Below are 15,236 nucleotides of genomic sequence, written 5' to 3'. Positions count from 1 at the left end.
TACGCAGTTGCTGACGGCGTTCCCGGGTCTGTCAGCGACTCTGGCCGACCTACAGGATTTCCTGTCAGCCATGGCCTGCCTTTTTGACCCATCGGGCCCCGCCGGCACGCCTTCGGGCTCCGTGGGTCCGACTGGGGGTCCTCGCTCCTCTTCGTCTCAGGCCCGCCGTTGTCAACGACCCGGTCTCCACGCCGAGAGACCCCAATGGATCCATGCGTGGGTCCCAGCCGATGTCGGTTGGCCTCGTACGACCTCCACCGTCATCGACGGCACCACCGCCCGCATCGTCCGGCCTCCTGGCTGACGCTGCTCCCGGCTTCCACCCCGATGTGGAGACGGCGCCGGATCGGTGTCGATCGACGCCGGTGCAGAATTTCTATCCCTTTCTCAATCCGCCTCCCTCTTTTCTGCCTGCCCGGCAGATTGGGGGAGGACTGGGAGGGGTCTGAGCACCCTCTTGCAGCCCAGTGCGAGTTAGACCCGGACTGGGAATAGGATTTGGAGGATGCAGGTGACCTGGATTTTACTCCGGAACCTGGCACACTGTCTCCTTCTACCGTGGCTACGAAGGAGGGTGGTACATATTCCGTGGTGTTGCGTAGGGCAGCTGAGGCTCTCCACCTCGAGCTCCCTACGGTTGCCCTCAGGACTAACCTCCTGACGGAAGTGCTTAGGCTGGCGACTTCCGCTACGGAGCCGCTGCTGCCTTTCAATGACACACTTTTGAACATTCTTTTGGGCACCTGGTCCAGGCCCAACAAAGGGGCACCTGTGGATAGGAACGTGGCCCGAAGCCATCGCCCGGCCCGTGCAACCCAATTTTCCTCTCCCAGCACCCTACCCCCTTAGAGCTTGGTTGTCCAGGCCTTTGCGTCCCCAAGCCCTTTCCCTTCCGCACCACCGGATAGGGATTCCAAGAAACTGGAACAGTTTGGGAAGAACATTTTTACTTCCGCCAGTTCAGGGCTGCGGTCTGTGAACACCGCATGTCTCTTGGGCCGCCATTCCCATTCTGTGTGGGACACGGTTGCGCAGGTGCTGCCTCAGTGTCCGAAGGAGGCCCTGACGGTGCTCTCCCAAGCTATTGCTGAGGGGAGAGACGCAGCCAAGTTTATGATTTGTTGTGGTCTTGACACCTCAGACTCACTGGGCAGAGTGATTTCCACGACAGTGGTGCTACGCCGCCACGCCTGGCCGAGGACGACTGGCTTTTCTGGGGATGTCCAGAACACTCTGATGAACATGCCTTTTGATGGCACTCGCCTTTTTGGTGACAAGGCAGATAGTGCGTTGGAGCGTTTTAAGGACTCACTGGCTATGGCCAAGTCCTTGGGCCTTTCGGCCATGTGCACTCCTTCCGCTTCTGCTTTTCGCTCCTTTCGTGGCCAAGGAAGGGGCGCCCAAACACGTTCATTTCAGAGCCACAGGCCTGCGCAGTAACAGTCTCTGCGCAGCCGCGGACGTGGGACCCGCAGAGGTGGGTCACAGGTTTATCCTCCCGAACAGCGAGTCCGGGACATTTGGGCTATGATTCAGATCTTTCTGTCCCTGTCCTGGGCTTTGGTCAGGATGGCCTTGAGGCTGCTGGGCCTCATGGCCTCCTCCATCCTGCTGACCAATCATGCCAGATGGCATATGCGGGCTCTGCAGTGGGACCTGAAGTTCCTTAACCGCAGCATCAAGGGGACATGTCGGAGAGCGTCCAGATCTCGGAGGGCACTGCGCAACACTTGCAGTGGTGGCTCACGAACCAGCGTTGGGTCAGTGGCAGATCACTCTCCCTTCCCCAACCGGAGCACAGAGTGGTGACGGATGTGTCCCTCTTGGGATGAGGCGGCCACATGGGAGAGGTGGAAATCAGAGGTCTCTGATCTCCAGCAGACTTCAGGCTCCATATCAACCTTCTGGAGCTCCGGGCGATCCTACTTGCACTGAAAGCATTCCTTCCCTCTGTCAAAGGGAGAGTAGTGCTCGTGTTCAGGCACCACGACCGCCATGTGGTATACAACAAGCAAGGCGGGGTGGGGTCGTGGACTCTGTCAGGAGGCTCTGCGTCTCTGGACATGGCTGGAACATCAAGGCATTTCCTTGACGGTTCAACACTTGGCAGGTTCTTTGAACGCCAGGGCGGATGAACTCCGCCGCAGGTGCATGATGGATCACAAATGGCGTCTTCACTCGGTGGTGCAAGGTCTCTTTTTAACAGTGGGGAGAGCCTTGAAGAGAACGCGCAATGTCATAATTTCTGCGCGTTATCAAGGCAGCACTCGTCTCTGCTCTGCTTTTCGTCACAAGTGGCGCTGCGGTCTATTGTACTCCTTTTCGGCAAATACCACTTGTACCCAGAGTGATGAAGATCAGGCGCGCCTGGGCCCAAGTCATTCTTGTTGCCCCGGACTGGGCTCGAAGAGTTTGGTATCCCGAGCTACTCCAGTATGAGCGTGGATCCCCCGATCCGACTGCCTCTTCGGGAGGATCTTCCGTCGCAGCAGCAAGGGATGGTTCTCCACCCGAAACTGTCCAGGCTCCACCTACATGCGGGGAGATTGAGCGGCAACAGTTGATTCCATTTGACTTGCCTCCTGAAGTTTGTGATGTCATTCTGGCAGCCAGACGTCCCTCCACTAAGTTGGTATACACCTGCAGGTGGAACAAGTTTGTGGCATGGTGCACAGCAAAGGCTGTGGATCCACTTTCTTTACCTCTTTCAGAAGTCCTTTTGTTCGTTCTTCGCCTGGCCCGGCAGGGCTTTGCTCTGGGCAGTATTAAGGGCTACCTTTCTGCAATTTCTGCCTTTCTCAGGCTGCCTGATCAGCCCTCTTTTTTCAAGTCCCCGGTTGTAAATAGATCTCTCAAGGCATTAATCAACTTTTCCCTCCTATTCAGTTTGTGATGCCTCAGTGGGACTTGAATCTGGCTCTTACTTATTTGATGTGTGCTCCTTTTGAGCCGCTTCATAAGTATCCTCTTCGTTTATGGACTTTGAAGACTGCTTTCCTGGTTGCCATCACCTCCGCTAGGCGTGTGAGTGAGCTTCAGAGTCTTTCCTGTAAGCCTCCTTTTCTTTCGGTTCATCCAGACAAGGTTGTGCTTCGCACTCTTCCTTCCTTCTTGCCAAAGGTTGTCACTGCCTTCCACATCGGGCAAACAATCGCCTTACCCACTTTCTTTCTGCCTCCTTCCAGAGAGGAAGAGAGGCTCCACCCTCTAGACCCAAAACGTGCACTCTAATTTTACCTGAATCGCTCACAACAGTTCCAGGTGGATGACCAGCAGCTCTTTGTTGGCTACGAGGGTGCCAAGAAAGGCCGGGTTGTACACAGGAGGACTATCTCCCGCTGGTTTGTCTTGTGTATCAAAGCCTGTTATTCTCTGGCTAAAAAGGAACCTCCGGTGGGGTTGCATGCCCATTCTACCAGGGCAACAGCAGCTACTATACTACTGCATTGGGACGTGATGTCCCCCTGCAAGACATCTGTCAGGTAGCCACGTGGGCCAGTCAAGTCCGGAGAGACGACTTCTTTCGCCGTTCTGTTCTCCATGACTTTTTGGTGTGATCTTTGTTCGCAGACCCACCACCGGGGTTGGTATTGCGGGGGTATCTATTCTAAGGTAAGGAATCTATCAGTACCTTGTTTCTTTCAGATGAACAAGTTACTGACCTTTGGTAACTATATGTCTGTAAGTAACATTAGTTAGTGATCGATTCCATACCGCCCCGTTCAACTGATTTCTAAGGTTAAGGTCATCCCTTCCAGGGCCCTGGTTTCAATGCACCAGTGGTCAGTATCTTCTTTTTTTTTTTTTTTTTTTTTTTTTTTTTTACAACAAAATTTATTGAAGTTTTCCATCCAAAGGGGTGAGCCCCCAACAAGCCATATTCAAACATAGCAATGAACATGAGTATACTGGTTGCTGCTGAGGGTGTCCTTCGAGAATCTATAAAACACCCACCGCAGTACCTGCCCCAGGCAGGACAGTACCCCCGACCAAACATGACGTAACACTGTGCAGCCCCAGACCCTGTGTAAAAAGGATCCGTCATCTGACTGGCATCTGAGGCATGTGGGGGACGAGATAGCTCCCATCTTCCAGAGGCGGAAGAGGGTATAGTACACCCGATGCAGGTATTTAAACTGTATCAGTCTATATCTAGATGACACTGCTGATCCCCTGGGACTAGCAAGAGCCTCGGTCCAGTCGTCATCAAAAAGGGTCGGTATGTCAGCTTCCCATGCCGCCGGCGTCCGATGCAGGTCGGTCTTGGAATGTGTGGTCAACGTCTGATAAAGCTGACTTATTTTGTGTTCCCCCAGATCACTCATCAACAGTCTACCCTCCAGGGGATGGAATTCTGGCAAAGTCGTAAGGTCTTTAATCAGGGGAGAGAGAGCGTGCCGAAGCTGGAGATACTTATGGAATTGGGATTTGTGTAGGTCAAACTCCTCCGGCAGCCTTTGAAAGGATTTGAGTGTGGGACCGTGCATCACGTCGCTCAGTGTCGAAATCCCAATTGTATCCCACCAGCGGAACCCAGGCAACGCCGCGACCGCTCGGAGGCACGTGCCTCGCCAGTGGGGCGTCGAACACGTCAGCATACCCCACCAACCCATGGACTTCGAAACACTTCTCCAAATCTGGATCACAGTATGACAGACCGGGGGAGGGCGTCCAGGGCGGAGGCACTATACAGGAGATCCAGCAGTGGATAGACCTCTAGGAAGAGCCGCTCTACTGCATAAGCCGGATCGTCCTGCCGATTTTACCACCATTCATTGATGACCAGCAGTTGGGACGCACAGTAGTAAGATCGTACGTCTGCAGCCGCAATACCCCCCCAGTAAGTAGATTGGACGCAGGTCGCCAGAGCCACCCGAATGCCCCGCCATCCCACAGGAAGCTGTTCAGGAGAGCATTTACTTGACAAAACCAGGACAGCGGGATGGGATATGGGTAGTTTTGCAATTTGTATAATAAGGGCGGCAAAGATACCTTTTTAAAAATCGCGGACCTGCCGTAAAGAGACTGGGGGAGATGGGACCATACCGTCGTCTCCTCCCGGACCACAGGAAGCAGAGGGGCCATGTTAAGCGACCACGCCGAGGTGGGATCCCTGGTGATATAGACACCAAGGTATTTAAATCCGTCCTTTGCCACGACTAGCTGTGAGGCCCAGTCCTGACACCCCTGCTCCCGACAGACCGTAAAAAGCGTTGATTTAGACTGATTGACGAGTAGCCCCGTCGTCTCGCCAAACACCCGTAGAATCTCTAACACCCTCGGACCTGTGACCCCGGGGTCAGAAAAGAAGGATAGCGCATCATCCGCGTCCAGTGCGATTTTATCTGTGTATTCTGGGGACCAAAAATAAGACCCCTATAGGTGGCATCCAGGTGTACCCATGCCACCAATGGCTCGATGGCCAAAGCATCAAGAAGCGGGGACAGAGGGCATCCCTGCCTTGTCCCCCTACGGATACGAAAGGGGTCCGAACGATACCCGGCCACCCTCACTGAGGCCGTCAGGTCAGTGTACAGGAGTTTAACATAAGCTCGAAAGCGTGGACCTAGATTAATAGCCTTCAGTAATTTAAAAAGATAGGACCAGCCCAGGGAGTCGAAGGCCTTGTTGATATCGGCCAGTAGGACCGCTGCGGGTCGTCCCAGGTGGTGGGCCACGGCGCTATGCGCGCGACGTATGTTATGCCTGGTAGAACGGCGCAGCATTAGCCTGACTGGTCCGGGTGGACAAGATCCAGAATACAAGTGCGAAGGCGATCAGCCAAAACCTTCCCCAACAACTTCGGTTCAAAGTTCAACAAGGATATGGGGCGATACGAGCCCGGGTCCTCCAGCAGTCGACCCGGTTTGAGGAAAACAACGAATTCGGCATGCCGCCAGTTTGGAGGCAGGATTTCCTGCTCGAGTGCCTGGTGTAGTGCACCGAGAAGGTGGGGGCCAACTGTCCCCATATGAGGACGTAGAAAGTCGCCGGGGAACCCATTGGGTCCGTGTGCACGTCCCGGGCGGATATTGGTGAGGGCGGCCTGCATTCGTCGAGAGAGATAGGTTTATCAAGGGCGTCTCGCTGCTCATCGGATAAGCGCTTCGGAGGAATATCTACGAGGAAGGCCCGTGGTCAGTATCTTACACGGCTCTGCATTCCTGGCACTGAAAGTCGTGTACAGCACTGACGTATGGGCGCGTCTAAGTAGCTCCAACGACGTCATCTCGGTGACTACGACGTACGCAGAGCCGCACGAATACCAACGCGCATGGGTACTGCTGATGAATAATTTCCAGATCCAGTCTGACGCCTGGGGGTAATTCTAAGGTAAGGAATCTATCACAAACTAGAGGTTTCTTACAGATATATCATTACCGAAGGTAAATAACTTATTCTTCAGGTACTGCAAATCTTCACTCTCGCACAGGTCTTTGGAATGTGGTCAGAACCACCTGTTTGCGGACCGATTTTTATTCATTCCCCCCCTCCCCCCTTTCATATGAAAGCAGTGATGAACGAGTCAAGTTGCGGGAACAGTGCCCGTAGGGTCCACACTGGGATCTTCACAAACAAATACAGGAGTCGGGAAGCGCAACCATTTTTCAGTAGTGCAACTCAGACTCCAAAAGAGCGGGGGAGCGCCTTCCAGAAGTCAGTAATCATTCTAAGAACCCAAATCGCCTTCCCAACATTCCTCTCTAACAAAAACCATTTGGTCATGGTATATCTTCACACCTAAGTAGTGCAAGCATCGGGGCTCCCATTGTAATACCTCTAATCCCTCTCGGGGAGTGTCTGGAATAATCCCAACTTCTGCCAGTAGACACTCAGTTCAGATAGCACCCTAACTCATCTAGTAATCTTCTAGCTCCTGCCAGAACAGTTGTAGTTTGAAAAAAAAAATCAAGAGATAGTCCTAATACAAGGTGATGTGGTGGGTTTGCCCTCTGACCTCAATGCCTGAATAGCTGTCCCCAGCTCAGGAGTAGCCGGCCAGCACCTCCATTGCCTGAGTTATTAGCAGAGGTGACAAAGGGATCCTGTGCCAGGTCCCACGTCGCACACTATAGCTCTCGGAGATAATCCGCCCTGTCCGCACTCTGGCTGTGGGGGTCCTTTTTATAGCACCCTCGTCCAGGCTATAAACCCTGGCCTCAATCGGAAGTGCACCATTATGTCATAGAGAGTCTCACTCCATGTTGTCAAAAGCCTTCTTTATGTCTTTTGCGTGATCATAGGTGGTAGTCTCTAGCAGTGTTAAGAGTGGCAGAATGTTGACTGCCATATTGCGACCAGGGATAAACCTTGCCTGATCAGATTTTATTGTCGGTTAAGCATAGACAATGACCTGTAGGCTCTCTTGTTGTGCACTGGTCTCCCTGGTTTTAACAATGGCACTACAAGTTCCTCTCTGGTGAAGGAAGGCAGAAGACCTTTATCCTTAGCCGCTTTGTATAGGTCCATATGTTAGCTTAGGACCGGCTCATCCCACCCCCAATCTCCTCAGGTGAAAGCTTTGGTAAAATTAAAGCTGCCAGGAAACAGTCAATGTTGCCACCTGCATGCTCGGAGGCGCTCATGTAGAGTTCAGAGCAGTGGCTTCTAACCAGGCTGGTTGCAAGGCTTGGCGACACCCCCCAAATAAAGGAGGACCAGGTTATGGTCCAATATGTTTCTAGTGAAGAGGTGTGGTGCAGCGGCCAAAGTGGCTGACTTTGGAGCATGGGGCTCATGGTTCAATCACGAGCACCGGCGGCACCTCAGCTCATCACCGTGAGACTCTGGGCAATAGCTACTTTATCTCTGCGACGGCCCCCAGCGCCTTTAGACCCCTAGGGGTGATTAGTTTGAGCTTTACAAATACCGGATACATACATAGTGAGGTATTCAATGTCCTGTACAAATGCATGGATATCTGGGGTGGAAAGAAACTTGTCCAGGTGCACGTGAAGGTGATGGAGACTCAAGAAAAGGGAGTAACCCCTCCCTAGTGGGTTTATCAAGCTCCAGGAGTCGATTAGTCCCCATTTCTATTGACAGTTCATAAATTGCTAGGCCACTCTAGTGATTGGGGAATCCTGAAGTGGTAGCAATTTGAGCACTGGGTCTACTACATAGTTATAGTCCCTTCCTATAATGACCAAGCCCACTAGGTAGGGTGCCAAGGACCTCCTAATGGTCTACAAAGAATGCCCTTTGGTATACATTCGGGCATAAATATTAATAATCGCTACGTCCCTGCCATCAAGACGACTGGTCACTGCCACTTATCTACCCTCTGGGTCAATCCGGTTTCCAGTGTGTTGGAAGGGGACCCCTGAGCGTATCCATATCAGCACCCCCTCTCATAATCTAAATAGGTGGTGTAATAGGCCTGACCCTGACATCAGGCCTAACTCCAATAATAGACCTGACCCTGTTGTAGGGCTGCCACTTCTTTAGATGTTAGGTGTGTTTCCTGTAAGAGTGCTATCTGAACCCCCACCTATTAAGATATGAAAGCATCTTGTATCGCATGGCCATGTATTTATCCCCTTAATGTTCAGGATAGGGTTTTGTAGTTCTTTGGGGTTGCTATCGCATTGAACTACAGTCATTCAGCGTCAACCACCACTGGGTCCCAATTCCCTTGTTAGATTCTCTCATCAAGTATCGGACATGGAGTAAATCGCCCACGGCTCATGACTCGCAGAACCCCACCAACATTAAGACAACAAACCGCACCTCCCCAGGTTCCCCACCACCGGGCAGTAGGCGAAGAGGAGCCCTGAACGCAAGGGGTGTCAAGAGCCCCCCCCCCCCCCCCCCGGCCCTCTAAATGACCCGTGGTGGGCCCAATCCCAGACAAACAGCTCAAGTCTTACGGCACAGCGTCTGCATCATATAAGCTCATCAGCAGTTCTGGATATCACTATAGGTAGTTTCATGTCTGAATCCCTAGATGAGCTAGAGGTGCAGTCTGAGTCCGAATCGCTGGTGCTGACATCTCCCGCATAAGAGGCTAGGCTCACACCTCCTTCACTCATCGTTGCAAATACCCCCACTGCTCTCTGCTGCTCCTGTTCGCCTTCCTGCCTGGTAGGGGTCAACCCATTGGTACTTTTAGCCCTGCTCTGTAATGTGGTCCTTGTAGATTTTCGTCGAGGGGATCCCAAGCTTGGACCTGCCTGCGAGTGCAGATCAAACCACTCCCATGCCTTCTGTGGGGTTCAAAAAACTGCAGCCCCGTCTGGAATCGTAATGCGTAACCTGGCATGGAACAGCATGGTGTAGAACAAGCCCAGCTGGTAATGATGCCATTTAGTATGCAGGAATGTGGACCGCTGTTTTTGTACCTCACTAGTGAAGTACGGAAATATCATGACTTTGCTATTTTCAACTCTGAGGTCTCCTCAGAGTTGATCCAGGATGTGGTCCCGGTCTTTCTAGGGCAATAGTCTGGTCACCGCTGGCCGCTGCATCGCTCCATGCAGTGGGTACCACACCAGAACCGTATGTGCCCTCTCCAGGGCATAAAATGGGGAGAGAGCCTCTGGTTCCACCTCCTTACACAATCATCGTTCTAGGTAGTCCAGCATGCTGCTCCCCTCCACGTTCTGTAACAGTCCTGTCACAGAGATGTTGTTTTGTTGCAACCTGTTATTCAGCATCTTCTGCCCTGAACTCAAGTGTTCAAACCTTCCCCTCTAGGTTTAAGAGTTGTTCTCTCATTGTCACTGAGTCTCAGGGGATCTCTGCCAGTTTTCTCTCCGCTGTCATGATGCTTTCTGCCAGCCGTCGGTGGTCATCTTTCAGGATGTCCAGGTCTGCTACCAGCGTATCAGTCTTCGTCTCCTGCACCTCTCTGGAGGTGGTGATTTCCTGCAGAATATCTTCAAGAGTGGGCCCAGGAGGTCCCACTTGTAGGGCAGGCACTTCTTCGTCCTTTGTTCACTCAGATGGGTCACCCAAGGTAACACTGTGTTGTACAGAATATGTTAATTCTCTTGTGTCATAAGTGTATATTTAAGATGCTGGTTCCAGGAAGTGATAACTGCTATTGATATACATTCATAGGAATGTCCTTTATATAACTCTGCAACAATCTAGTTATTTTATGATGAGTTACTTTGGAAAAAAAATGTCTCTTTTGTGGTGTTTATCTGTTGAACTGTGGGTTGTATGTATTTGTCAATGAATTGACCAATTGGTTCGTGTAGACTGTCTTTAGTTGAAACAATGGGCCGTAAGGGTGGATTGAACAGATTTTTGTGCACTTTGGGCATCATGTAAAAAGACGGGCTTTTAGGACATGTCTTAATTAGAAATTTGCTGATCGGGAGCCCAACCAATCGCGTAACATCTACTTTGCAAGCTGCATGACTGCAGTTGTTATTAAGAATGTGGATGGCCGCCACGGCGGGCTGTCTTACACCAGCTACTAGCGTTGCTTTGGGCACGGCCGACATGAGAGAGACGCTCCTGCGTCTTCCGAGTAAGTTGCAGAATTTCACTTCCGCTGTGATACACGTTTTTACTTTTACACTAGCACTTATACTTTGATAGAACTATAGGCACCCATTGTTGTGTGTTCTTTCGTTAGGTTTATTAATAACATTATCGTGATACCTACCATGAACAGAACGACTTGTGAGTTTCAATGAACTTTTCACTTTGCGCACTACACACCTGGGCTTATTCACTGGTTTGCATGTTATTCCCACGTTCACATTGTCGACAGAGCATGAATTTTGTCAGTATACTTGCCTTATTTTGTATTTAGCATATGTTTATTTGATACTGAATACGCCATTATTGTGCCTTGTTTCTAGCCTTGTGGTCCCCGAAGAAGGGCTTTTTAGCCCGAAATGCATTGGACTAAGGAATTTGTTGTTCATCAATTTAACATAAACATAAAGAAAGGATCACTGTGATATACAAATGGACTAATGAATAAAATAAGACCGTCATGATGAAATGTTCTTTGTGATATCTTACTTCTATTGAGAAATTATGGTTTAATCCAGAAGATCAGAGTGGAGCACCAGGGGATGCTTCCAATGACCCATTGGAATCACAACAGAGACACTAAGAAATATCCCACCAAAGGTTTAAATTGTTTTTATTGCAGAACATTTGAACTTCTAGCTAGAACAGCCAATGTCTCTTGGGTTCGATGCTTATTGTGTTGTTACAGTGTTTTAAACATGCTCAAATTCCTCTCTGATTCTTAACTGTGCAACACATATGGAAGGGAACATCTGGTTCTTGCCGAGGTCTCTGCAGATCACCTCCTTCCAGGCGTACAAATTGAGGGTGACTCACCTTTTCCAGCTGAAGCAGCACAGTATCCTGGTGTCGGTGGGTGAAGACGAGGAAGGCATCAACCCTCTGGTGAGTGGGTCCTGGTTTTATTCAGGCCTTGTGTCCTTGAAGTACTTGTTTTTATAAAACTTCAGATTGCAAATGGAATTTCTTGCACCCTGGGAGCTGAAAGGGGTTCAATCAGATAAGGGATCTTCAGGGTTTTGTCAGCTCCAGGGCACTAGCGCAAGTCATCTGTGACAGAAATAGCAGCGGTGACCATCAGAGAGTAGAATCTCTATAATGCTCACTGTTAAGATCATGAAACCCCACCTGTCCATCAGAGAAGATTTACCCAGACATCAAGTTCTTTATTAGCATTACAGAAGATCAAAAGGGGTCTAGGCCGGCGGAATTTAAGGTGATGGACTCTGGGCGATGCTGCCACTACCACCCTTTCAGATGACTGAGGGTACCTGTGGTCATCTGACATGTGTTTTTAGGAAAAGTCCTGCGCTCTGGTGAGCAGATGCACATTTTTTGATGTGAGGAATTTCGTTTTTATTTTTCCAGGTCTAGAGTCTGCAATGTTGGTAAGGAGCTAAGACTCTGATCAGCAGAGCACACCAAGGATGCAGTTAAAATGTACTGCTTCAGCATACATTAATTAGATATGCATGCCCTGCTCAGTTTTATGTAAATAATCAAATGCTTTCTAGGATACCGACCTCAATATGTCTTTTGCGCTCATTCCAGATGCAGGCCTCAGAGGATGGAAACAAAGCAGTTTCAATCTGAAGGTTATTTCTTTAAAATAGAGCAGCTGTTTGTAACCTTTTAACTTCTATGGGACCCCACTGAATGATTACTTGAATCCTGGGACCACCACTAAGTCATTATTGGAAGTTGGTGACCCTCTGCCTTAGCAATTTCTACGATTTGAACATCAAAACTACAAAAACAAGTATATCCCAAACAGATACTCAATATATATTGGTTTTTTTTAATTCCCAATCCAATATGGACGTTTTTCAATGTTGCTTTTTAATTGTGTGTATTTTAATTTAATAATTTTAACATACAATTTTGCGAAACAGTCACAAACCCCCCAAATAACCGCGAGGACCCCCAGTGGTCCTCGGACCACAGGTATAGAACCAATGATATAGAGCATGGGGACTCGCAAATATTTACCCTGGGGCCAAAAGTATGGTTTGTGGCATGACGGAGGGCCTCTTTGATGTCAGCAGGGAGTAAGGTGGACATAGGGGAAGCGAAGCATGTACATGGTGTGTCGTGGAGTTCTTTTCATGGTTTAATGCCTTCTAACTGAATTCTCCCATGGTCTACAAGCGTCATACAGTTGATTGTCGAGTTTAATGTTGTATCTGTATCACGATCCCTATACCACGCCCTGGGGTAAGCCTTCTCTACTTTCTCTTGCTAGCTTTGGTGAGCTGTGTGTACAAAGGAAGCAACTTCATCTCTTATCTGTAAACATTAGAGTGTATAGAAACAGGCTTGGTTAAGGTAGCAAGTTCTAAAAAAAAAAAAAATCTTGACCAAGAGACCCCAACATGGTGTGCAATTTGAGGGGGGCAGACACAAATACCCAACCTCCACCATTAGACACAGACAGTGGGGAAATATCAGCCATGGCAGTAGGAGGTTTGACATTTAATCTTGGCTTTTCCACTTTCCGAAAATAAGCTTGTTGTGAACTCTGTATACAAAGTAAGGGCAGGTTCCACAGTACAGTGGTGTTTCTTTGGCTAGTGTAGTCCCAGAGTCTCCCCGTCAGAACTATTCGCACATGTTGTTGTTTTGTGTATTGAGCAAGATGTAACTCTGGAACCAGAAGGCATGTTTTTATTAAACTGGGCCTTCCCCTGTGACAAATTGTGGGTTCTTGGATGATCACTTCCTTGACATATTTCACTGGTCCTTTTTTTTCCCCCAGTGATTGGGGGGGGGGGCGGGGAGTTAAATCAAACTTAACAATTGCAGTAAGTGTGTGATGAGAAATAAGGACTCTATCCCATTTGATTTTGCCCATGGGGAGGGAACACCCAGTCTCATTGTGCACTCACTAAAATATGGTGTACTGAGAAATTAGAAGTCTTGAAACAAGGAGACCTGCACTGCGCTGTTGGTACTCGTGATTTACTGAATTGTTTTCTGATAAATCGTTTTCTTCCTATATCTTTGTCCCTTTCTATTGACATTATATGATAGAGGTAGGCGAACCATTGAAGGTTTGAGCCAGTTGCTTGGCTCTGGCTCAGTTCAAAATTCTCTTGGATCCTCGAGCCAAAATTGAACTAAGTGTCCATACAGCTTTTATCTACCTTCCACTCTGGAACTTCACGCATCAATTCAAGAATGAAAATTTTCCTAACTACCGTAAAGGAAAGTTTCAATTCTATCCAGGACCTGGAGGCGAGGATTAGGATTACCTCTCTTCACTTTATTAACAACAGCCATTTTGCAACTTTTTCAACACAAATATCGTTCCCATGATCCCTTGGCAATGTACCAAAAACATCAATATCCATTGGGAGAACAGTCCCAGAGCATGCACCAATCAGCAAGACCACGTCAAAGTCCTTAAATTGTGTCTGTTGGGCCTCTTTCATCACGCAAGTAGAGCTATTGCAGCATCCTCACACGTTTTGTTTGCTTGTCTCCATTCCTTCAAAAAAGAGAACACCTTTTTGCCAAAAAGCGTGAGAAGGATTGACACCTGCAGAAAAACTGCAGTTAAGATCGCCATGATACCAATGCATACAATAGGCATCAAAAAAGATCATGACCATACCAACTTATCATACAATACACAATTTTGAAGACCATACTTTCTAGTCATGGGGGAAGACTCAATCCAATCCTGATTCACTGGGTGGGATAATCCTCCCCTCGGAGTCCTTAATAGAATTGAAACTTTCCTTTTTTATTCTGTGTCAGGACTGGAGGTGAAGATTGTGCCCCTTCAAAGCTTACCCACGGGCAAGTGAGACATATCCAACACTGGCTTAAAATAGAACTTCTTAAAGGTAGAGTCCGAAGACCAGTCCGCAGCATTGAGGATATCTTCCAAGCGAACACCTAAGCTAAACGCCTTAGAAGCCATTGCTCCACGAGTTGGATGGGCTCCGTGAATTCGCAGATCAATGCCTGTCTCCTCCACCACCCAGCATACCACTGGGCAATAGTGGGGAGACACGGCCCTATGAGGTTTCTTCAGTGTTATGAGGAGTTGCCTCTCACTCGGAGGTCTGAGTTCTGCTCACATCTCATACACCTTTAGACATTGCGCTACACCGAACTTAGGAGAATCGGGAAACGCCGGGTAAAAAACTACCCTGGTACTACATTTCATTCTCCTACTGAGTGTAAATGTCCCCCCAGAGGCTGGAAAAGTCCGGTCTGTGATATCCACGGTTTGCACATCTGAAACCAGTCTAAAGGAGGTCAGACAAAGTAGAGCGGCTAGCTTAGCCAAAAGCTCTTTTTCAATTAGTTTGCCACAACAGAAACAGGTTAAGAACCTGATTGACATCCCAGAGTGCAGAATTCTCAAGCTCTGGTGGAAGAGAGAGTCTAAACCTTTGTAGAAGGCAGCACACAAAAGGATACTCCCCTATTGAAGAGCCTTCTACCAGGACAGAAGGTATTGACAAAGTGAAAGGCCAAGCCCTCCGAGGCCAGATATACCAAAAAATTTAAGATGTGGACAATATCTGATGCCACAGGATCTAGAGATTCAGTTGCAAACACCAACTGGTCCATCAAAGCCAGGCTGATCTGTAATGTTTGATCATACTGTTGGCCCAGGCCTTGGATAAGAATTCATCAGCCGTGTGCAAAAGGCCTGGGACCGACCATTGTCCCCTGTAATCCTCCACGTGATGAGCGATAGTGACCCTTCCAGAACCAGTGGATGGTGT

General features: G+C 49.1%; 1 protein-coding gene across 2 annotated transcripts in view; it reads left to right on the top strand.

Annotated features, from left to right (window-relative positions):
• Positions 1-15,236, top strand: part of VPS11 (VPS11 core subunit of CORVET and HOPS complexes) — a 107,482-nt gene that overhangs the window by 24,684 nt on the left and 67,562 nt on the right. Inside the window, exon 2 of one of the 2 annotated variants that reach the window (XM_086951287.1) lies at positions 11,231-11,379. In XM_086951287.1, coding sequence (XP_086807413.1) covers positions 11,231-11,379 — 149 coding nt within the window. The remainder of the gene's footprint in view (positions 1-11,230; positions 11,380-15,236) is intronic. The other variant, XM_086951288.1, reaches the window with a different exon arrangement.

This window comes from Lissotriton vulgaris, unplaced genomic scaffold (assembly GCF_964263255.1).
Source record: "Lissotriton vulgaris unplaced genomic scaffold, aLisVul1.2 SCAFFOLD_1083, whole genome shotgun sequence".
In the NCBI taxonomy this organism is placed as follows: domain Eukaryota; kingdom Metazoa; phylum Chordata; class Amphibia; order Caudata; family Salamandridae; genus Lissotriton; species Lissotriton vulgaris.
Note: the sequence above shows the minus strand (reverse complement) of the source record. Positions and strands in the feature narration are given on the sequence as shown.